The 25,282-nt window shown below is 35.8% G+C and overlaps 1 protein-coding gene across 1 annotated transcript in view; it reads left to right on the top strand.

Moving 5' to 3' along the window:
* Nucleotides 1-24,045, top strand: part of TBC1D15 (TBC1 domain family member 15) — a 75,864-nt gene extending 51,819 nt beyond the window's left edge. The window contains exons 11-17 of the mRNA XM_058568775.1: nucleotides 6,196-6,312; nucleotides 12,463-12,563; nucleotides 16,309-16,408; nucleotides 16,799-16,896; nucleotides 18,924-19,040; nucleotides 20,139-20,225; nucleotides 21,140-24,045. Of these exons, the coding sequence (XP_058424758.1) occupies nucleotides 6,196-6,312; nucleotides 12,463-12,563; nucleotides 16,309-16,408; nucleotides 16,799-16,896; nucleotides 18,924-19,040; nucleotides 20,139-20,225; nucleotides 21,140-21,361 (842 nt within the window). The 3' untranslated portion in view covers nucleotides 21,362-24,045. The remainder of the gene's footprint in view (nucleotides 1-6,195; nucleotides 6,313-12,462; nucleotides 12,564-16,308; nucleotides 16,409-16,798; nucleotides 16,897-18,923; nucleotides 19,041-20,138; nucleotides 20,226-21,139) is intronic.
* Nucleotides 24,046-25,282: the final 1,237 nt, after the last annotated feature.

Raw genomic sequence — 25,282 nt, 5'->3', positions numbered from 1 at the left:
TCTCTAAAAAAGAGATGCTTGATAGACTTTTACATTAAAAGAATTAGACTTATTTCCAAATAGTGAGTACTGGGTTGTCTGCCTCTTCTGATAAAGGCCAGGTTGGTGTAAGTTATTGAAGGAATGCATAGTTCCTACTGTACGTGCCTACCTGACAAGTTTCAGTTCATAATCTCTATTTTACAGATAAGAAAATGGCAGCATTGAGAGCACAAATGACTTGTCCAAGGTCTCATGGTTAATAAGGGTTTGGTTAATAATGCCCAGTTTTAATTACTTAGCCTCTGTAATTTGAGGATAGCTTTGGATAGTAGTGGAACTTATTTTATAAGTTCTTATATCGTATGTGGATTTGTTTATCTATAGCTTCATAAATAAAGGTAGAGGGATGTTGTTTTACCACCCTAGTCTCACCACCATCCCATGGAAGAAAAAGATCTCTAACTTACAGTTCGAAAGCCCAACATAACAGACTGATTTGGTAGCTTTTGTAGAAATGATGGCAAATGCTGAGATCTTGTAGGCAGTCATACTTTAATTGAAAAAGAACTTTATTTTTCTGAAAAATAAATTACACCAGAATAAACGGTGTCCTTCCTCTGGTTCAGGCAGAAAGTTGGGGATCTTGAGGCATGGGATTATCTGAAATTTCCAGCTGAAGCTCCTGCTATTTTCAGTTTCAGTAGGGAAAATGATAATGAACTGTTTTTTCCTGTTTGGGCATAAAAGATTTGAACTGGAAGGGATCTTAGAGATCAACTAATTCAGTATTTTAAGTGTTTTCTTTCCACATGCCATATCCTCTTCCCTTTTTATCAAGCAATGCAGTGATGGCTCTGATGTTCTCAATCATTCTTCTGTCCTATTCTCACTCTTTCTAGGAGATTGGGGGAGAAATTTAGATGTTTTAAATCCCCATAATATAATTTGAATTGTGACATACTTTAGTCCAGTTTTCTCATTTTTAGCAGATAATAAAATTGAAGCCCAGAAAAGTTTAGTAGATTGTCTTTAGTCATCTATCTAGTTAGTTCCATAGCCCAGACTCATTTGTAATCAGATCTAATTCTTAATTAAGTGGCCTTTCAACTATACCATGGTTTCTACCAGTTAAGAAGTATATATAAGTTGGTTTTAAAGCATTTTTTTCTATAATACTTTTTCCCAAAAGTATTCTTTAAGAGAGATTACTGAAAGCTTTTGTTTGTTTTTTAGTATACATTCACTTTATTAAAAAAATACAGGTAAGCTGTAGGCCTTGTGAGTCATGCCAAGAAGTTGGATTTTATGTTAAGTATCAAAACTATTGGAGCGTTTTAAGTAAGACTTTCGTATTTATATTTTAAAATGGTTTTTCTGCTGTGTGCAAAATGGGTTGAATGAAGGTGAAAGTAGGAACAGGGAGACCAATTACTAGGAACAACTACAAGCAAGAGATGATGGTAGCAGAGAAGTAGAAAGTAGATGGAGTCAAGTTATATTTTGGTGATAGAATAGATAAGACTTCTTGACCTAGTAAATGTAGGGTATGAAGCAAGGATGGAGCGTTTCTTGACTTGGGAATTTAGGTAGTTGATGGTGCCACTTACTGAGATGAGGAGAATGGGGTATGGTGAAATTGGATTAGATGCTAGATATATGTACCTTAAGGTGAGACATACAGTTGGAATGTCAAGTGGCTAGTTGAATAATCTGGAGTAGTCTGGGTAGGAGATATAAATTTGGGTATTATCAGTATAAATATGTATGAGAATAGATGATGTCACCTAGGGGAAAAAGAGAGGCAGATAAGAAGGCCTAGGAATCCCAGTCTTTAGAGCAGTGGTTCCTAACTTTTGCTGAATCACCAGGATCTTTTTGAAAATCACACTGTTTTAAACGTTCATACATTTGTTCGTTCAGTAAATATTTGTTTAGTGGCTATTATGTACTAGGCTCTCCTCTAGGCATTGGGGATTCATCAGTGAACAAAACAGACAAAATTCTTGCCCTCGGGAGTTTCCATTCCTACGGGGTAGAACAGACAGTAAATAAGATAAGTGACATATATGGTATGTTAGTGATATGTGCTGAACAGAAAAATAAGGCAGGGAAGATGGTTAGGAGGTTTATGTGTGCTATTGCAGTCTTATCTTGGGTGACCAGAGAAGGCTTTTACTGAGAAGGTGATATTCAAGTAGAAACTTGAAAAAAGGGGATGAGTAAGCTATACAGATGTCTAGGTAAAGGGCATTCTAAGCAGAAAGGATCAACATGTGTTAGACTTATTTCTACCCCAGGGTCTCTGCATGTATGAAGTGAATGTGGCTGGAGTGAGTTGGGGTAGAGTATAGAAACTGATGAGGTCAGAGAAGAAATGGTGGAGGAATAGGTGCAGATTGCATAGAGCCTTGTAGTTCGTTGTAAAGACTTGAGCTTTTACTCTGAGTGAGATGGGAAGCCACTGGAGGATTTTGAGCAGAAGAGTGACATGTTCTGACTTTTATTTTAACAAATCACTCTGGCTGCTGTCTGGAGAATAGCTGTGGGGGGCAAGGGTGAAAGTAGAAAGACTGTTTGAGGCTATTGCTATAATTCAGGTGAGGGATGATGTTGCTTGATCCAGGGGGCTAGCAATTGAGTGAGGGAGATTTGAATAGAAACTTGAAGAAGCAGAGAGTGTATGCCATACAACTGTCTGGGTGAAGGGCTTCTGGGCAGAGGAGCAGAGCACGGTGTAGACTTGTTTTTGCCTCAGGACTTTTCCACATGTTTGGAGAACAGCAAAGAGAGCAGTGTGGCTGGAGTGGAGGAGGAGGTGAGCTGGGGGCTGGTGAATGGGTGCTAGATCTCAAGGTTGATTTCTACGTGTATTTTGAAGTTTTAACAGCTATATCAGTGTCAGACAAGAGAAGCAAAGACAAAAGAATGACTCTGAGATTTTTAAGGAGCAACTTGGAGGAATGGAGTGTTTTTTACTAAGACAGAGAAAACTATGAGAGAAGCAAGTTTGGAAGGGAACATTTGGAACTTAGTTTTGGACATGTTAAGTTTGACAGTGCCTATTGGCTGTCCATAAATTAATATATAGAGTAGGAGGTGGATATATAGGACTGGAATTCAGGGGAGAGATAGGAGCTGGAGATAGAAATGTAGAGATCATCAACATATAGATGGTAGGAGACTAGATAAAATTGTCAAGGGAATGAATGCATTTTGAAAAGAAGAGGTCCAAGAACTGAGCCCTGAGGCACTGTAACTTACAAGTAGGAATACTTAGGAGAAATCAGCAAAAGAGACTGAGAAAAGAGCCAGAGGAAAAAAGAGAGAAAACCTGAGAGTTTGTCCTAGAAGTCAGTGAAGAAAGTATTTCAGGAAGGAGTGACTGGGATGTCAGGTAAGATGAAGAGTTGGATTGACCATTGCACAGAGTAGTAAGGCAATCACTGAAGATTTTGGTTAAGGAGGAGTTTTGGTGGAGTGGATGTTACATCCTGATTGGAGTGAGTTCAAGAGGGAATGGGAGGAGAGGACTTGGAGACAAGTTTATACAGCTCTTTCAAGAAGATCTGCTCTAAACAGATGGAGAGGAAATGGGGCAGCAGTTAGAGGGAAAAAAGGTTAAGAAAGGTTTTTATGATGAGAGAAACAATAGTGTGGTTGAATGCTGGGTGGGAGTGGTCCAGCAGAGAGGAAAAACTTATGAAACTAGAGGTGGAGACAAGAATTACTAGAGCAGTGTCCTTGGGTAGCCAGTAGGGGATGGATTTCATGCACAAGAGGAAGAGTTGATCTCAGCTCATTTATAGTGATATGAGAGGAGACTGTATGGATACAAATGCAGTTTTGTTGTTAAAATGGAACCTGTGGAAGTTCTCTTTGGATAACTTCCATTTTCTCAGAAATAGGAAGCAAGATCCTCATCTGAGAGGTAGGGTGTGGGAGAAGATAACATGTTGGAGGCTTGAGGAGAGAGAAGATGTAAAGTAGCTATACGATATGAATAGGGAGAGAGAATGGATGAGGGAAGTAGAGCATGATTGCCAGTTAGTATTAAAGGCCCGCTTAGGTTAGTGATGATGAATGTGAAATGGGGTCAGTCTTTTTAAGCTACGTCAGGTTAGACAGAGAGTTGGATTTAATGAGGGTTTTTTTTTTTTTTTTTTAACTTAAGTACAGTACCCCACCTTATCCACAGGAGGTATGTTCCAAGACCCCCAATGGATGCCTGAAACTACAGATAGTACCAAACCCTATATATACAATGTTTTTTCCTATATATTGTACATATTTGAGATGCAACAGCAAAACTAGCATGAATTTCTTTTCCTCCTTCACAATTTTATGGATAGAAGATTCGTTGTTACCGTAGATCTTAGGAACCTCAGCATGTGTTGTTTTTTCTTACTAAGTCGAGAACTTTCACCTTTTCACTTAAAGGAAGAACTTTATGGCTTCTCTTTGGCATACTGAATTGCCAGCATCACTACTCTTGTGTTTTGGGGCCATTATTAAGTAAAATAAGGGTTACTTGAATACAGGCACTGTGATACCTTGGCAGTCTATCTGCTAACTGAGGCACCTACTAATGGACAGGTAGTGTATACAGTGTGGATCCGCTGGACAAAGGGATGATTCACATCCCAACAGGATGGAGTGGGACAGTGCGAAATTTAAAACTTATGAATTGTTTACTTCTGGAATTTTCCATTTAATATATTCAGACTGCAGTTGACCACGGGTAACTGAAACTAAGGAAAGTGAAACCGTGAATGAGGGGAGGCTACTTACTCATTTTCTTTCTAGAGGTAGTTTCTAGAAGTACTTGCCTTATAAAATATCATTTTTATATATCATTTTTGATCCCTTTCCATTTTCTACCTGGCATGTCATTACTAAATATCTATACAAGAGGAAAGAAATACAGGCACTGATTCATGAGGGTACAAATAACTTCTTACCATGTTTAAAATGCCTGCTAAGGCAGATGTTCATATTGGCATTATGACTGTAAATTGTGCTTGAGTTATTAAAAAAATAACTTATTATATACCTCTTTATTAACTATGATATGAGAATGAAACGTTTTGACATTTTTAAATGAAATTTTACAATTATAGCATTTGATATTGCTTTTCCTTATTTGTTTGAAAAATGGATCCACAGTTCTGTGGATATATGCTTGCTTTTTATTAAATCAAATGTAGTGTATTTTAACAAAAAGCTAGAATATTGTTCTCATACTTTTTTAAAATGCTCTAACAGAATCTAAACTCATGTCATCTCCTATTGTTAAATTCTACTCTGTTGTAAAATACTTCCCTGTCTATTCATAAGTATTGAGAATGTTTTCAAATTATTCAGTTTAATGGGGTCATCAGGGGAGAAGTCAGTTATAACTTTTAAATAGACTTGGTTATAGAGTAAATTAATCATTTTGAGTTTTTAAAAATTATTCCTAATTTTCTGAGAGATTCAAGTTTGGGGAATGCCTTTTTAGTTGTCAAGTCCTTCACAACAAGATTCATTTAATAGGTATCAGTGTTTGTGAATTGAGTTGTAAGTACAACTTGAGATACACTTATGGTGATGTTTTCAAATCTATTTTTAATGTCTTGAAATGAATTCTAGCAAAATGTGGATTTCCATTTTTTCGGAATTAAAATAAGTTGCTTATACTAATACATAAACATGAGAATAAGGAAATAATTTGACTTGAAGATGATTATGGAACATGACAAAGAAGTTGATAATACTTCTCATAATGAATTAAGCAAATCTGAATGAAACGAATCTCTTTGATTATGCTTGATTGCATAGTAGTTTTTTTCACTACTGTTTTCGGATAATACTGCCCACATACATTCATGACTGGCATTTTTATTGCTAACTAATGTGAATTATTACTTAGTGCTGATTATAATTAATTGAAAGTGTTTCCTACTATTCAATGAAAAGATTTCTATGTTTAGATAAAAATGGGAAAATATTTAAAAATATACCCATGAGGAAGTAGACTGATTTTTGAAAAATATTCCAAAATGTTACTTTACTGCATATCTGAAATGGAGTTTGATGTATTTTTTCATTAAGGAAAAGCTTGGCAAGAGAGTAAAATTAATAGCAAGAAAAATAATTCTGTACTTGCAAGATGTGAGCTTTATAAAAATCTGTTTTTCAAAAGGTTTTCAAATATGTGGTGATTTTCCTTCTCAGAAAAAGATGTTAACAGAACAGATCGAACAAACAAGTTTTATGAAGGCCAAGATAATCCAGGGTTGATTTTGCTTCATGACATTTTGATGACCTACTGTATGTATGATTTTGATTTAGGTAAGTTCTCCTCTAATATCTTAATTTAAAAAAGATTTATATGTATTTATTTAGACCCAGTTAGATGTATGTAATATCTCTGTGGCCTGGTTTTTTGTTTTTTTTTTTGTTTTTTGTGGTGAGGAAGATTGGCCCTAAGCTAATATCCGTTGCCAGTCTTCCTCTTTTTTGCTGAGGAAGATTAGCCCTGAGCTAAGAACTGTGCCCATCTTCCTCCACTTTGCATATGGGACACTGCCACAGCATGGCCTGATGAGCAATGCATAGGTCTGCGCCCGGGATCTGAACCCGCAAACCCTGGACAGCTGAAGCGGAGCATGCGAACCCAACCACTACGCCACTGGGCCGGCCCCCATGGCCTAGTCTTTATAGAGGTTGTTCCACAGGAGACTGGAAAGTTATAAGGCTGTGGCTCCCAAATTGTGCACTGAGGAGCACTGCGTTGCCACAGCAAACTCATGGGGGCAACGTAGGATGTTTTAAAGGTTTGAGGGAAATACAGTGATGTCTGTAAGACACTGTTCTATTAGCTGAAGTAGTTCAGGGTTTTAACACTAGATTGCCACGTTCCTTCTGTTGATGTTGTATCTTTGCAAAGCAGGGTTTTTTGCCTTACTATGATAAGCGAATACTGTGTAAAAGACAGATGAGGAACAGGAAATGAGGATGGTGGTATCCAGTTGGATTCCAGAGTTTGAGAAGTAGCGCTGTGCCCAACAGGGGCAAAGTTCATAGGACATAAATGCTTATTCAGTTGTTGGGATCTAACTACTTAATAAATGGAAACGTTAGTTATTTTTATGAACCCAAGGGTGCCTTGGAGAAAACTACTGAGTCATTAAGGATGCTGTGAAGTGAGCAAGTTTGGGAAACTTGCTTTGATATGCTTTCTTCCTTGTGAAGAAAAATACTTATTTGATATCTTAGACAAGCAGTGCAGATAATTATCTAGGGCATGTGAGACTTGACTCTCTTTTCTTGGTAAGTCCAATTCCTACCAAGAATGGGTTGGAAAGACTGGGGCTGGAGGTGGGAGTGGAGGATTGCATGGGAAAGGGATCCTAAGGGGTAGAAAACCTAAGAAACTAATATTTTAAGGGGCAAGAGTACTTGAGCTGTTTCTTTTGGTGACTTGAAAAGCCTCAAAATGAGTTTATTCAGGACTAGCCAAAAGAATTGCAATTTGGGATGTGCATACTATGGCAAACCATGGGCAAATCCAATAAAGAAGGGGAGCTGCCTTTATAGAGAAAAAGAGGGAGTAGGGACGGGCTGTGCTGAACGAAAGTCCATTGGAGGAAAGTAACAATTCAGGGTGGCAACAACTTCTCATTGGCTGGGCTGTTGCTGGGAGGGAGAGAAATCTTCCCTCAGTAGTCAAGTGGTTGTGCTTCCTGTCCAAGATGCAAGCATCTGTCTCTTCCTGGTGGTGTAATTGATGATGTGTGATAGCTCCCCCTACAGGCCTTCCTGAGTCCAGTTTAATTAACATTCCTTTTATTAATTTCCATACTTTAAAGAACCAGCAAATTCCTTAAGCATCAACCTTTAAATGAGTATAAATAATGAAAAATTTCTGAGTTACCTGCCATGTAAGTGACTCCTAGGTAGAAACTAGTGGAAATAGATGTTTTCCAGATTACTTTAATAGAGCTTGAGATGTCTTTTGGAGAATGTAATTGGATATTTAGCATATTAAACTCAAGTGAATCTTGAATTATGGGTATGTTTTCTTCTCTTGGTATCTATGTGAATTCCTCTTGGCTTCTTATATGTAAGTTAGGGGAAGATGTAAACTCTGTTGTGGATTTTGAGGCATCAGCCTCTTTGGTGACAGTAAGTTGAAAATCACAGATTTCTCTTTAAAATGTAAAATGTAGCCAGTCCTGTCTATCACACCTGTAGTGAGCCTCAAATTGGATCATTGAAAACATATTCATAGAGTGCTTTTCAGGTTACAGAGTGCTATCATACTCGATTTTGATTTTGATTATAATAGAAGCCTTTTGGAGAAGCGGGGAAATAATCCCCACTTTATGAGTAAGGTTATATAGGTTCAGAGAGTGACTCAGGGTTGCACAAGTAAAAAATGTTGGACTGAGGTAGAGACCCAGGTCTTTATTTCATGCTGGCATTGTTACCTCTACACATTCAGCACCCTGACACATTGCCATTTTAGTTTCTGTTATCACTATCGGGAATAGGACCATCGTTCTAGGGAACAAGAGACATTGCCCCAAATTCGTAGATGGTAATCTTGAGATATGCGTTCATGCATATTCTCGGAGTTCTTCCGTGTTCCGTTTTTTCTAGGCATAGTCCCAGACCAGTTAACTGGATAAATTGCGATCTTCATTTGTCTGTATTAACCCTGTATTCTTTCTAGTCAAATATCTAATTTATCTGAAGCATAGCCAAGATTCCCATTAAGAACTCTGGCCTTATGAGAAGCCAAGGAAGTTCTCATAAAGCAGTGGACCAAATTTCTTGACTTTTACTCAAAGCAAAGTAACCTGGGCTGTAAATTTATAGGTGATTCTCTCATATTGAGTTGTCTGGCGTCTTAGCCCATAGATGAGGTACAGGTGTATTTGCGCTGAATACAATCTCATTCATAGTGAGGAAAGAGACAGAAATGATCAAAAACAGACAGAAGAACTCAAGGAAGAGTAATTTTTACTTAGTGTGAAGACACTACACCTAGGATGTTTGTATGGAAAGTACCTTTTTTACAGTGTATGTTCATAATGATGATCCTGAATAACCAATGAGAGTTTAAATTATACTCAAAATACTGTATATAAGAAGGCAGGAGAGTGTCTAATTTAAAAAAAAATGATTTCCAATTCCTAAGATTTTTTTTTTTATTTGATAATCTAAGGGATAAGCTTCAGTTAACCTGGAAAATTGACCTATATGTAGATGAATTTTTTTTCAGTGTAAGAAAGTATACAATAGGATGATAAGGAGTTCAGTTCTCATGCCTCCCCACTGAAACAAATTTGCTATGAAAATAGTTTCGGGGAACTGCTTCAGAAATTCTAGTAGTGCTGAGGAAGATGTGTCTCAGCCAGCACTAGTGCCGCCTTGAGTGTCATTGAGTGCTCATTTACACAGCTTTCCTCTGTCTTTAATTAAAAGGAATTTGTACACTAATTCCACCCCTGCAACTCATGACATACCCCAAAGAACATCATGTATAAAATAAAATAGATTAAAAACAACCAGAATATGAAGATTAATTTGACTGCTTGCTTCAGCTAAGACTTACTGAAGAAATATGGTGGTGATCCCATATGAAAGCTGAAGACTTAAAGGATTAAGTTAGCTTCTTAGAAATTTTTATTCATTATAACTTTATAATAAAGCACATTTTTCCCAAGAGGAAATGTGCTTTGTAAATCTTTTGAAATATTTCTATTATAGACCATATGCAGTCAGACCCAGTAAAGTAGTACTCTTTTGCACTGTGTTGAATTCAGATCAAATTTCCTTCGTGCTTTAGTTGGTTTAGCCTTTATATTTGTCATTGCATTCACCGTGTCAGTGCCATGTAGGAAAGTTTTGATAACCATTTAGTCTTCCTTCCAACCTATTTATTCTTTTCTTAAGAGTGTTGTATTAGTTAGGTTTCTCCAGGGAAACAGAACCATTAAGATTATATATTTAGGGCCGGCCCCGTGGCTTGGCGGTTAAGTGCGCGCGCTCTGCTACTGGCGGCCCGGGTTCGGATCCCAGGCGCGCACCGACGCACCACTTCTCCAGCCATGCTGAGGCCACGTCCCACATACAGCAACTAGAAGGATGTGCAGCTATGACGTACAACTATCTACTGGGGCTTTGGGGGGAAAATAAATAAATAAATAAAATCTTTATTAAAAAAACGATTATATATTTATTTATTTACACACACACAAACACACAAAGAAAGAGAGGAAGGGAGAGAGAGAGGGAGAAAGAAAAGGATAAGGTATTGGCTCACGTGATTATGGAGACACAGAGCTCCCACAGTCTACTGTCTGCAGAGTGGAGATGCAGGAAAGCTGGTGGTGTAGTTCAAAGGCCTGAGAGCAGGAGAGTTGATGGTGTAGATGTTGGTCCAAGTCTGAAGGCATGAGAACCAGGAGCACAGAGGACAGGAGAAGATCAGTGTCCCAGCTCGAGCAGCCAGACAGAGAGCAAATTCACCCTTCCTCTGTCTTTTTATTCTGTTCAGGCCCTCAGTGAATTGGATAATGCCCACCCACTTTGGGGAGGGCCATCTGCTGTAATCAATTCACCAATTTAAATGCTAATCTCTTCTAGAAACACCTTCACAGACACTCCTAGAAATAATGTTTAACCAGACATCTGGGCATTCCTTGGCCCACTCAAGTTGACGTATAAAATTAATCATCACGTGTGTATTATTTTAAAAAGCACCTGCAGTAAATTTGTATAAATGCTTACATTTAGATATCATGTCACATGCCATTATCTCTGGCACTGTTTTCCAAATGTCTTGGTAACTCCATTTATTGGTGCTATAATAATTGGCTGCTCGCCATGGGAACCCCAGTGTTCTTTGTGCTAATGTAAGTAGAGTCCTCCTTTCCACAGGGTATAGTGTAGACATAGTGAGGTTGATAGGGACTCGGCATAACAGGAGATGGTAGTGCAGAGGCTCAGAGCAGCTAGAGCTAAACTTATTTGGAGGGAGACCCTAAGGTGATCTGAGTGCCTCTGTCTGTTATATATTTAATCTGAGTTTTCTCAAGAGACTTGGGCTCACATGTTTCCTGGGGTCATTTTTAAAGTTTTGGAACTGCAAGTGAAAGACTGGTTTCCACAGACTTCCCAAACTACCATTGGAAAAAAATCTCTCTGTAACTTTAGCAAATGTGCAAAAGTTACTGAAGTTAGGGGCCGGCCCGATGGTGTAGTGGTTAAGTTCACGCGCTCCATTTTGGCTGCCCAGGATTCGCAGGTTCGAATCCCAGGCACGGACATATGCGCCACTTATCAAGCCATGCTGTGGCAGGCATCCCACATATAGAGGAAGATGGGCACGGATGTTAGCCCAGGGCCAGTCTTCCTCAGCCAAAAGAGGAACATTGGCAACGAATGTTAGCTCAGGGCTAATTTTCCTCACCAAAAAAAAAAAAAAAGTAACCAAAGTTAAATGATAATATGTATGTGAAAAGGCTTAATGTGAGCTCTTGTCCCTTTCTTGATTCAAGAATTTGAGTCATAAGTCTGAAATCTAATTGTAAAGTGGTTAAGAAAATTGAAGGTTTTATAAGATGGAACTAAAAAACAAGAAGCTTGACGTGTTTAGGTGAAAAGCAAAACCAAGACTTTTTGTGAGGGGGCTAATTCTTGAACTTGCCAATTTTTCTTTTAATCAAGGGCTGTAATTAGTGTCATGACTGAGAAATTGTAACAAGCATCAAGAGAAAGGTGGTTAAAGTGATAGTTTTAGGTACAACATTCTGATTGGATTAAATCCAGTTGCTACGATTGGTTGGGTATAGAGTAACAGGAAAGAAAAGAAAGAAGCACTTAGATATGACTATTTAAAAGAGGTGCATCATTTTGTTGTGACTCTTTTTGTTTAGATTGCCATTGATCTGGTTGCTAAAGCAGTAGGACCTTGGACCCTTTTTAGTTCTTATTTTACTTGGCTTATTCATGCAGTTTGGTGCTGTTGACTACTCTGGCCTTGCAACTTTCTTCCCTTGTCTTCTGCAACACCCTTTGTTCCTTTGAGTTTTTTTTCCTTACCTCTCTGACTATTCCTTCTTAAATCTCCTTTAAGAATGTACTATTAAATTTGATGTTCCTCTGGGTTTTCTCTTCATGTCTCTTCTTTCTCATAGTGCTTTTGCACATTATTTTTAAAGATATTAGCCACTCTTGATAGTGATACCCACATTAAAACACATACTAGCAGCTATATATCTGCTTAAATCTCAATCTAAACTCATCTTTCTCACTTGATTGCTAGACTTCCTCCTTCTTGTTTATTTTCTCTTCTTGGTGAACATCAGTATCGACCAGTTTCTGAAACCAAAGAAAAGACGTAAATTTTAAGTGAAATGGTAGTGGTATGCACAGAAGGATACATAAAGCTTAAGTTTTTAGCGACATTATTTTTTCTGTTCTTTTTAGGATATGTGCAAGGAATGAGTGACTTACTTTCCCCTCTTTTATATGTGATGGAAAACGAAGTGGATGCCTTTTGGTGCTTTGCCTCCTACATGGACCAAATGGTAAGAACAGAGGTTCCTTCCTTTAATCAAACTAATTTTGAAAATTTTAGTTGTATAATCTTATAGATTGATGTTTATATTTAGCCAGTTAAGATGGAACTTAAAAAAAATTTGCTCCATGTTGTTCGTTTGTTTCTTTTCTAAATAGTCTTTTCAAGAGGCTTGGCAATACTGGCATTGTTTTTAATACAAACAATAGATAGTAAGTGCCTGTGGAACAGGAACAATCAGGATTTAATGTCAGTAAATTCTTATGTTCTGCAGAAGAGCCATGAGTCGTTATAGAATGTTGATGAAATAGATCAATTCAGTTCTTGTGAAGTAGTTGAACTTTCATATCATCTGTTTTCAGAGATAAAGCTTAGTCATGCCGAGTAATATCCTTACCTTTTGTGAACATTTTGGGTTTTGTTATTATAGTAACTGATTTTTCTCCGGATGTGTTTGAAACTATTTGTAATGTCGACACTTTCTTAGTACTTCACTGTTATTTTCTCAGAAGTGTGTGGTTATTAGAGTTGACCTATGTCTATATGTACCTATTATTACAAAGAGCATTTAATCTATTATCATTGATATACCTTGAAGAGAGAGGCTATTAACAGGGAACTAAAGTAGAACAGTCTTCTCAAGTAATCTATTAGAAAGAAAAGAAAAAGCAGAGGGGCTGAGAGTAGATAAAGGCATATGAAATCCAAAGACCTGACTACATAGGTCATTGTACTGTTTCAAAATAAAAGTAATAAACTTGATGCTGGGACTTGATGTTGGATATTGAAATGGCTTGCTTGCAAGGGGATAACGATTTTGAATGTGTAATCGTATAAAATGTTTCCGCCTGAGTTAAACTCAGAGTTTCTGGGATACAGATGTGAAATTTGGAAGTGGTACTCTTCTCTTTTTTCATTACTTTTATTCTTCCCCTCTTGCCTGCCTATTTTTCTTTCCCCTTCCAATTTTTCCCACTTTTATCTGTTTCCTCAAGTCTCTTATCCCTGGTTCCAGCTCATCCTCGCTTCTAGTCCTTTTCCAAATGTATATTTGATAAGATTTGATAGTTTCAAAATGTTCTTTTACTATTAAATTAGTAAATATTAAAGTTATGTAGTCTTTTACCATGAATTAATGTTTTTGGATTATTTGGAAGGATTGTTAATTGCAGTAATCTGGTAATATATCATGGTTTGTCTTCCTTACCTTTTTGATTGATTGATTTTACCTGCCTTCTTAGTTTCAATTACTCCCAAGTGCTCTAGAAACCTGAGGCATTTGTTATAAAGGTCTGTACAACTCATACTAATTGTGTAAAACTGTTGTCTGCCTTCCTGTGTTTTTGTTGTTTATCCTCTTTTCACTAGAGCTAGTATGTCTTTGATAAAGGAGTCATGTCTTTGTTTAACTAGTTCTCAAAATTTTCCAAATGCCTGACATGAGGTTTTTGGTCAACAGATTTTTGTGGAATAAACACATGAATATTTCCCCAGTGCTTAGTTTGAACCTTTATGTAGATATTCCAAAAGAACTAACATGAATATACTGCATTTAGTTTTTTACAGTAAGTTTTTATAAAACTGAGGCAGTACTGGCATGTTCCAGTATATTGGTTTATGATGCCAAATACATACATACGTGCATACATGTGCATGTATTTCGGTCTTAAATGTGAAGACTACTTTCTGAACATCTGTAATATACACTTTGCAGTCTATTTGTCATTTTTCTGTGTGGAAGTTGAAGTTCTTTTTTCTGTCTTTCACAGTAAGTGTTCTCTGTGTTTACCTTTTCCATTGAGGGTGATCTGGGGATTTTTCTAGTCTTTATTCTAAAAAGATCTCTTAATATATTGTTTACTAACTTTTTTCCCATAATATTGAACACAAGGGCAATATGTTGCAATAAAATAATCTGCACAATTATTTTTCACTATATTGCTTTTGTTTTGGTGTCCTTAAGTCTGTGCTGCAGTTGGTGGACTCCTTTTTGTTTTACAGCTTTATTTCATGTAAGTTTTTATTTCTTTTGTGATGGCTGAACCTAATGTCTGTAGATTTACTCTTGTTGATATTTACTCTCATCTAATGTGGGTCTAGGCATAGACTTGGTCTATTATGGAAATATTTGCTGTCATCTCATGAACTTTCTTATCCCACCACTGCTTTAGTTTACAGATGTGTATGTGTACACACATGTGTTTATTCACAGATACAGTGTAAGCCTTTCTATAGCCATTGTTGATCTCATGTCCTCTTCTCCAGGAATAGCTACTTCTCCAAAGTTGGCTTCTGTCCTTTTGGGTGTGCTTCTTTGTAGAGCAGAGTGGGTAACAGTGGCTATGCTGTGTTGGTACGCCCAAACCATCTCTGATCTTTGGCTGTGTCACAACAAAAGTTATGCTGTTAATAAAAGAATTAATTCTGCCTTTCCCCTACAGGTCCATGTGGTAAATGTGAAGAAACTATATCCCAAAGCTTATGTTAGTCTATTAAACTAGTTCTTTAAATCATTAAAGAGAAACCGGTTTATTGAGAATTAGTAGCCTTTAAACATTCTTTTTTTTTTTTTTTTTACCAAGAATGAATGACTTCCAATTTGATAGATACTTCTAATAAAGCACTTCGTCATCTCTAAAACTAAAAAGTGTGAAGGAGGGGATCTTGTTCTTAGACTTTTCACAAGGGTTAGGGCAGTTGGTCACCATAGAGGGGTTCGAGCACATTTGAGTTAAAGGGATCAGAATCATCTAAGAAACCTTTCATTTATTTTGTTTTCGCTCCCTCCCAACCTCCCCTGACTGAAGTGTTGGTAGAGAATCTCGTCAACTTTGAAGGTTATTTAAAGCATGTAAACCACAGCAGCTCTCAAACTTTATGATCTCAGGACCCTTTCACACTCTTAAATATTATTGAGGACCCCAAGAGCTTTTGTTTATGTGGGTTATATTTATTGATGTTTATCATATGAGAAATTAATAGTGATAAATTTATAAATATTTAATTCATTTAAAAATAACAGTAAACCTATTATACCTTAACATACGTAACATTTTTTCATGAAAAGTAACTTTTCCAAAACAAAATTTATTGAGAAGAGGGATTGTTTTACGTTTCCCATTTTTTTTAGTGTCTAGGTTAATAGAACACAGCTGGATTTTCACATCTGCTCCTGTATTCAGTCTCTTGTGAAATCACATATCATATATATAGCCTTTACACGTGGGAGAATTTAAAGTGCAAGATGTGTATAATCTTTTAGTATTATTGTGAGAATGGTTTTGACTTCACAGATTCTCTAATGCCATCAAATCTAAGAAATAATTAGTTAATTCTTTAAAATGAGATACATATTAAAGCTAAAATTAATTCTATTTCATTTAATAATTTGAGGAAATATTTAACAATGGAAGTGATTTGATAAAAGTTTATTTCCCAAGTGTGTGTTCCTTTCACCAGGTCTCTTATTCTATGTAAGAAATAAGTATATCAGTCAGTCTACAGCTGCATTCTTTATCTAAACCAAATGCGTGGAGGGAAAAAATAATCCTTAGTTTGAGACCACGGATTCGCTTTCTTTCCTTTTTAATGTTGCTTTAGCTTCTTATAGTTGTGATTTTTTTTTTTTTTAAATATAACCAGTGTGTATAAGTCCACCATTTGTCCTTAGACTCATGGTTTAATTATCAGTGAACATGTACTATAAAATATATATTAAATATCACTTATGTGGTAATATTTGTTTCCTTTTAAAGCATCAAAATTTTGAAGAACAAATGCAAGGCATGAAGACCCAGCTAATTCAGCTAAGTACCTTGCTTCGATTGTTGGACAGTGGATTTTGCAGTTACTTAGGTAAGTTGAGTGAATCAAAACTACGCCCAGCAAATTGTAGGGTAATACACAGAAAAAATGTAAAGAACTCTTTTAAAGACATATATATTCTACCACTGTTGCCTGGGTTCCTCTGAGGGATAAAAGTGGGACCAAACTATCTTTGTATGATTCTTCCTTAAAACAGCTTATTCATGAAATGAATTATTTGTTGTTATTTGGTGGTTTTCTTTTAAAGAAGTTAGCCTGAAAATTTGAATTGTTTCATTGAATTAGTAGAAGGTAATTCAATTTATAAGACTTTTAATAGCCTAAGATGCATAAAAAAAATTTGAGTTTGAAGTAAGTTCACTGTATTCTGAGATAATTAGCCTAAGAGTAAGCTATATATACATTTTTTCTTCTGTATAGAATCTCAGGACTCTGGATACCTTTATTTTTGCTTCAGATGGCTTTTAATCAGATTTAAAAGGGAATTTAGTTTTCTAGATATTCTTCGATTATGGGAGGTAAGTTCTTAAATTATTATACAAATGTGATCTTTATTATGGAAAGAAAGAAATTTATTCTATAGAATATAAATGGATTGTCAGAGCCTAACTGAAGCTTCTAAAGCAATTATGTTCCAAAATTCTGATGGTTTTGTGGTCTCTCCTTAAAAATTAGTGTTCTTTAACTGAATATCTGGGCTTCTGGTCTTTGGAGTTTTTTTTCTGTAAATCATAATCCTACTGAGATTTGGAGCCAATTGGTTGTTTCCCGGAACCTGTTGTCTAGACCGTTTTTGCCTGTGTTCTCTCCTTGGGAGACTTGACTTTCTGTGAGGCTTGGCTGCATTTTGATGCAGATTTATATAGAGTTCAAGGAAGTTTCCACAAGACGGTCACTTGAGATGGCACATTATTTGTAGTCTGACGTATTGGGAGGGAGCCAGCTTGTCTTTTGCTTTTTTAAAGAAATTTAAGTTAGAGCAAAATACTAAGAATAATATAACAAACATCCCACCATTCATATTTAACATATGTGAACATTTTGCCATATTTACTTGTATTTTTTTCTCAAGGAAAAATATTTAAAGATATAGCTGACATCTTTTTTAATCACCACTCCAAGTCCCATTCCTTCTCCCCCACTCTAGAGGATATTTATGATCATGTTTTTGGTGTGTGTCCTTTTTTTCTGCTTTACACCCAGGCAACTCTTGGTGAAAAACAGAAAATTATTATTTTCTTCTCAAATATCTGTTAGTTGTTAACAGATTGTTGTGCTTTAAAAATAGAGTATGGGTATAATGACTGATTGCTATTTATCTTTACAAAAATAAAGGATTACAGAAATTCTCCCAAGGAAAGAATAGGGGAGATAATCCATTTGAGTGATAAATAGACTTTTATACAGTGGAACCCCAGTGCCATCTCAGGCTTTTGCGCCTGAAAATTGATTCCTATACTTTTGGTGACTGTGATACTGTTAGAGAAGGTGATGCTCTGATTGAAGGACCACTGCTTTGTGGAGGATCACTTCCTCTTTTTGAAACTAGAGGTAAAATTCACATGTTCTTGACCTGGAATCATGTTTTAAAGTTTATCCACTTTGTCAAATTAATATCTCACCTTCTTTTTTAGAGGATGAATTAAGAATATTGTTACCACATAGCTAGAATAACTCTTCGATCTGTGTTTATCAAATAAATTGGAACTTTTAATGAAACCTTTGAGGTTAATTGCATTATAATTAAACTTTCAGAAATAGTATTTAGTCTGAAAATTATTCAACTTGATTTACTCCTGGTGAAAGAAATACAAACACAGGTATGCTTTAATAGTATTGTTTATGTGGGTCTTTTTATCTCTGCAGAAAAGACATTATTAGGTACATTCACCAGGGGGAAATATCAAGGCCTTAAATTTGAGAGCAGTACCTATATTTAGGAAGAAGTGCAGCTATTGATCGAACGTTTTGTACGTTTGGTTATGAACTTTGGGTGGTTGATTTAGTTTTTCTCACTATCAGGGATACTCTGAGTTATATAATATGATGTTTAGAATGTAGAGCTATCTCTGGGTGTATTTGAGTCCATGTACTAAATAACTGAATTTTTTTTTATTTCCGGGATTTAGTTTTTTTCCCCCCCAGAGACTGAAGATGATTTAAAGTGAGAAACTGAAGGTTCAGAAAAATATTGAAAATGCCTCTAACCCTTACATCTTAAACTTAACCTCATGGCTGTGGCTTTTTAATTAATACCATTTATCATATTGGTTAGGCTCAGTGATTTGCTTGTTGTAGTTACCTAAAGAGCCACATTTGGAATTCATGGTATTCACATAATGTTAAACTTGATGTTAGTTACTTTGTAGGTGAAGGTAAGACTTCCTTTCCCCACCCGTCATTTCCTAACTAGGAAAACAGTGGACTACTCCATTTAGGCAACTTCTGCTTTGTGTAGAAGTCGTTCAGAGTTCAGCATTGTATCTGTGAGGATAATATTTTAGAATTGACATAGTTTACTAAATAGTTGTTCTGTTTTTTATAGGTAATGTGGACTGAATTACCGTGTAAAAATTTCCATCTTCTTCTCTGTTGTGCTATTCTGGAATCAGAAAAGCAGCAAATAATGGAAAAACATTATGGCTTTAATGAAATTCTTAAGGTAGTTATTCCTTTAATTTAGACTTTAATATTTGGCTCTTTCTTCTGTTTGGTGGTACTGATATACAAAACATTTTCTTGGAGCTTTATTGAATTCCTTGAATAACTTAAATTGTATCAGTAACCCTTAGTACTAGGACTGTGTGAGAATGGCAGTTCAACAAATACATATTGGCCAGTTATTTTTACATGGCTAATTAGGAAGAAAAGGAAAATCAAATCCCCTTTATGTTTAGTTTTCTAGAAGAATAATTGTTTTTTGCTTATAACTTTGAAATAGTAGACTTGGGGTAGCTGCTGGATTTAATGTTCCATAAGCTTATTAGCTATTTTTTAGCTTTAAAACTTGAAATAAACTAAAGAAAGATATATTGAACTTCCTGTTTATTTGTAGTATGTGGGGGCTGGCCTGGTGGTATAGTGGTTAAGTTCGCACGCTCTGCTTCAGCAGCCCAGGTTTTCACGTTCAGATCCCTGGCACGGACCCATACACCTCTCATCAAGCCATGCTATGGTAGTGTCCCACATACAAAATAGAGGAAGATGGGCACAGATGTTAGCTCAGTGACAATCTTCCTCAAGCAAAAAGAGGAAGATTGGCAACAGATGTTAGCTCAGGGCCAATCTTCCTCACCCCCAAAAAAAGAATTGCTGTTTGTAGTATGTGAATATTTTTATTTTAAGGATTTTTTTTGTGTGTGTGTGTGAGGAAGATCAGCCCTGAGCTAACATCCATGCTAATCCTCCTCTTTTTTTGCTGAGGAAGGCCAGCTCTGAGCTAACATCTATTGCCAATCCTCCTCCTCCCCCCCCCCCCCCCGCCCAAAGCCCCAGTAGATAGTTGTATGTCATAGTTGCACATCCTTTTAGTTGCTGTATGTGGGACGTGGCCTCAGCATGGCCGGAGAAGCAGTGCGTTGGCACGTGCCTGGGATCCGAACCCGGACCACCAGTAGCAGAGCGCGCACACTTAACTGCTAAGCCATGGAGCCGGCCCTATTTTAAGGATTTTATCTGCAGTGAAATGTAATTGGCAATAAATTGGTAGAATTAGTGCTTTCAGTTTGGATTATCATTTTATTTTATTGATTCATTTTAGCATATCAATGAATTGTCCATGAAAATTGATGTGGAAGGTGTACTATGCAAGGCAGAAGCAATTTCTCTACAGATGGTAAAGTGCAAGGTATACAGTGTTTTAAATAATTGTAAGATTTTTTTGTTTGTATGTTTTTGGTGGGTTGAGGTAAAGAAAATTTTTCTTCTTAGAAGTAAAATAAATGGCACTTTTAGGAAGTTGAAGGCAGACGAAGCATTGGCTGGCACTTTGTTTACCATTATAGATTTAAAGCACTTAATTGAAAACAGTTGATTAATTATGCTAGCTAGGAAGTATGTAATAATAAGACAAAATGGCAAAAGTAATGCAAACATTTCTGCAACAACTAAGGAGGCTGTGGAATTGAACTAAGCACTGATGCATTATGCAGTTGAATAGTGAATGCAGAACAGGACCTCATATTAAATATGTGGTATCCTCAAATAAAGACAGACGCTAATCGGAAATAATTAAATGGATAGTATTTAGTCTATATTATTACATTCGTATCAGTCAAGCTCTTAATTATTTCTAAAAACAAGGCAAATTTGTTGTATTATGATCTGAATTCAAACCAAATCATTATGCTTCCGATGTATTTTGGGTTTTGTATTTTAATGAGAATTTTTATTTGGTCTTTGTGTCATTTGTTCATGGTTCCAAATACTTATTTTGGTTCAGTTCTGCAGATATTCATTCGATAGCTGTTTTGTTCAAACCATGTCAGTGAGATAATTTTTACCTTTAAGGAACTTCTGTGTATTGAGGGAGAAAGATTGTGTAAATAAGGAGGATGAAATAAATGCTAAACATTAGGAAACAGTATGTTTGTAGGATTTCATTTGGAGTGGAGAAGGAAGATTTGAGAGAACATGACAATGACCCTGTTAGAACAAACGTTCGGATTCTGGAGTCAGTGCATTCTTGAGCGCAAGTGTTACTTTGTGATTACTTTTGCTCTGTAGTGAAGGATGGTTTTGTGTTTGATCTTGCATATTCAGGAATTGCCACAAGCAGTTTGTGAGATCCTGGGGCTTCAGGACAGTGAAGTTGCAACCCCAGATTCAGACACTGGTGAAGATGAAAACGTTGGCATAACAAGTTGTCCTGCATCTGCATTTCAGAGTGATTCCTTGCCTGTACTTGCTGCCAGTGGAGCCAGAGACGACAACCGGACACAAATATCAGTGTCCCCAAATGTCAGCAGATTAACACCTGCATGATCGTTCTTGCTTAATTTTTGAAGAGACACTTTGTTGCAACTTTTTTTCAAGTACTTGAAAGGTGGAAATTTAAAATCTTGGTATTGATCATGCTTTAAGGTTTATGGAAGGAAAGTGTACTGATGTTCTTGCATTAAAGCTTTACAAAGATTTAAACTAATTATTTTTGTAGTTCTTCTACCAAATAGCCTTTTGTCCCCCAATAACATTCCTTAGTATTTTTATAGCCAAGTACATATTATTTTCTTGCTGATGAACTGGAATTGGGTAAATATTACAAGTGGATGAGATGGAAATTATGCACTTTGAAGAACATTCACTTTATTTACTCCAAGTTTAGTGGGTTTTGGATTTGATTAAATTAAAGTTTGAGGCTTGCTGTAGCATTCTAAGCTGAGAAGTAGATTGTTACCCAGTGACAAAATTCTTTTGTTTTTCTCTATTGTTTACAACAATACTCAGCTTAAATATTTATGCTATTGAATGTGATTTAAATTGGACATTTTCATCAATTCAGTGTAATGTGTAGATAAAGAACTATTTCAACCATAATAAGTGGATTGGCAGTATATTTTTTACATTGAACTTTTCTTCACTTGTATATAAAGACTATGTAAGTACCTATTTATGAGTATAAGAAAGGGTAAGCATATTTTCTTTTACTGAATAAACTTGACTATTGATTTATATAACCAGATTTGACAAAGTTAATACATAGCTTCAATATGAGATCTTTTTCAAAACTATTTTCTTAACCAAACATTTATTTCATGAGACCACATTCAGCCCTATGCCTGGTGTAATTTTAAAATTAATTGCTTGTAACCTCACTTTACTGATAATGTTTATTATCTTTCCTAATAATGCATTAACTGATTAATCAGGTCTTTAAATTTTTATAAAATACTCTTTGCATAAAGCTTATGTCAAAAATTTCAGTGTACTATCATAAATCTCAAAATAATACTTTTTTGTATATGAACAAAGCTCTTGTTTTTACTATGCAGTGTTGCATGATTTTAAGTTACTTGGAATTAACATAACTGATTCTGTTTTCATTGTAATTTAACTCATGTACATATCATTAAAATAAATTTGAAGTCAAAGTAGTGTTTTCAGTTAAATTACACTTAGAAATATTCTGCTAGTTCTTCATAAGGAGAAAAAAATCCAAGATGGACCCAATACATCTCATATTTTTATGTGATTGAAACAATCATTTGAATGAGTTGTGAAAATGAGAAGAAACATGACCCCTTTTATAACTGAAAAAAAATTTTCATCAGGATGAAATTGGGCTGTGTAGCCTTGGAGGATATAATTATCTGACTCAGTAAAGCAACTGCCTACAATTGATGCTAATAATGTAAAATAAAAGTTACATAGTTCTAAATCAGTCTAGTAGATAGATTTTTTTTTTCCCCTTAGAAAACTAGGGAACTGAATGAACATTTTTTCTCCTTGAGCATTACTGACAATCATGACAGGAGAACCATTAGATTTTAGTTTTTAATATCATATGTATGTTATCTTTCATCAGTTAATAAAAGTAAGCCTATTCAGGAAAAAAAAAGTAAACTGATCAAAAACTCGGACTCTCTAGCCTTTCATTTCCTGTTGTTCAGGAAATTGCTTAGAATATCTTGATGTCCTTCTTGTTCTTCCTGGACAGGGAGTTTTGGGGAGTTTTTTCGTGCTACATAATGTGATATCTATTTCAGAGTTTTAAAAGTCTTAATACATTTAGTAAGTTGAACTTTTATCAAGTTTTATTAAAACTACTTGTTAAAACATTGAATTTCTGTCTAGCACATTTTTGATATGGGAATGATAATAATATAGTGCTAGATAAAATCTTTGAGTCCACAAAATCCAGTTAACAAATACTATGTAAGCTTGAGCTATTGAGATTGCTAAAATAGATCAGGTAAATGCATTAGTCTAACTTTTTAAAGATTTATTTCAGTTTTCACAAGATGCTCTCTGTCCACACCCTGATAACATGTAAAATATTATGTGCTATATTAGGTGATATTTAAAGTTGTTAAAATTCAAGTAATTTCTAATTTAATTGTAAAAAGTATTTTCAATTCTGATATGAGTCTATGGGAAACCTTTTTGCATGTAAGAACATCTCTATTTTGATTGTTTCAATGTGTCTAGGATTCTTCATCTCTTTATATGTTAGGAATTTTAGTCTCAGTGATGTCTAAAGCTTTGTTGAGTGAGGAAAACAGCCTTTTGGGGATAGAAAGTGAGTGATTCTTGCTGAACCTGACATTTCCAAGGGTTTTTATAGATGCCAACTAATTCTTATGGAAAATGCATATGATTATGCCATTATTAAAGATAGTTTGTATAAAGTAATCCAAAATGTTTATTGAAGAACCTAGAATGTCATTTGACTTGTGTGCAACTATGTAACAAGGTAATGTCATTCTAGCGTGAATTGCTTTACTTGGGGTTTTCAGTAGATGTGTGAACTTCTTACTGTATTTGAAGTCTTGTGTGCATATATGCATATTTTGGGGAAGAGGTCACATGGTTTCTCGAAAGTTTCTCTGATTTTCCCCAGAAGTTGAGAACCATTGTTATAAATTATTTAACGTGAGAAGAATAACATAGTTTAGGACTCATGCTAATAAGTTTATGTGCTGAACCTCAATTAAAATATCTTCAAAGTGCTCATTTCCAAATCCTTGGTCTCTGTTATCCATCAAAATACATGTCCAGGCTCTACTTCACACCTACGTAATCGGAATCTGCATTTTAACAGGCATTTAGGTGGTTCCCGGGCCTCCCTGAAGTTGGAGAACTGCAGTTATGTATCGTATTTCATAGGTTAACACCTCTACTTATGGTCAGGTAGACAAGTCCCTAAGTTTTTAAAAAGTAGTTCCTTGATTTTCTAAGGTGGATTTGCCCCAGTTTTGGTCACCATTTTGAGTAGAAAGGGATGACATTTATCTTAGCCTATTTTATGTAGATTTCCCCCTCCTTTCTTACATTTTGAAGATAAACGTTCAGTGTCACTTGTCAACACGAAACAGGATTAAATTTGAAATGAATCTGACAGATTTCCATCAGTATCTAATGTCATTACCTGATAGTAAACATCTGTACTTACTGGTACTTTTAGGGTGAATACAGTGCCATTTGAATGATGCAATGTATTTAGTCTGTTCTCCCTTTAGGTCCTTATGATACAGTGATTTTAAGTTGTAGATTTTTGAGGATTGTTCCAATTACAAATATTTTTCTCACTGTTTTGTAAGTAGATTCCTGTTTTTCAGGCTGTCTTTCTTGACATGGGGGAAGCGGTGTGTTGCCCTTTGCTGCAAAGGTGGGGTGGGGTGGGGCTGTTGGACGGGACCTAGTTCTGTAGCTGTTTTTGGATATCGAAAGCACTCTTTCAGCCCATGGGAAATTACACTTTATGAACTCACTGTAAAGAAAAACAGATTATAATCAAAGTCTCTTTTTCTAAGAACTATCAAGATTCAGAAATATCATATTTGCCTAGTGTAGTTCAATCCCTAAAGTTAGAATTGGAATGGTAGAATAATAGGTCAGCTATTAAATATGCTTTTCCTTCTCAAATATCTCTATGACATATTCCTCCTCACATATCTCTCTCTGTGCAAAAGAAGAATGAAAAGAACAAATTCCAGTAAGCTTAGCTGTGATCAATGAGGAATGTGGTTTTGGTTCAGCTTTTTTAATTAAGAAGACTTATTAACCTCAGAGATGGGCTTTTGCAGTTAATAATAGATGTTCCCAACACTGCTCTAGTCTGATTGGAGGCACAAGACCCAATGGCTTAGTAGACTGCATTAAAAACACAACTAGGGCTGTCTTGATTGCTTTAGGTGTTATATGGCCTGATGGTACAAGGGACTAGAATCTTCCGTGAGTGTCACA

Source organism: Diceros bicornis, chromosome 25 (assembly GCF_020826845.1).
Source record: "Diceros bicornis minor isolate mBicDic1 chromosome 25, mDicBic1.mat.cur, whole genome shotgun sequence".
NCBI lineage: Eukaryota > Metazoa > Chordata > Mammalia > Perissodactyla > Rhinocerotidae > Diceros > Diceros bicornis.
This window is presented reverse-complemented; position numbering and strand designations above follow the sequence as displayed.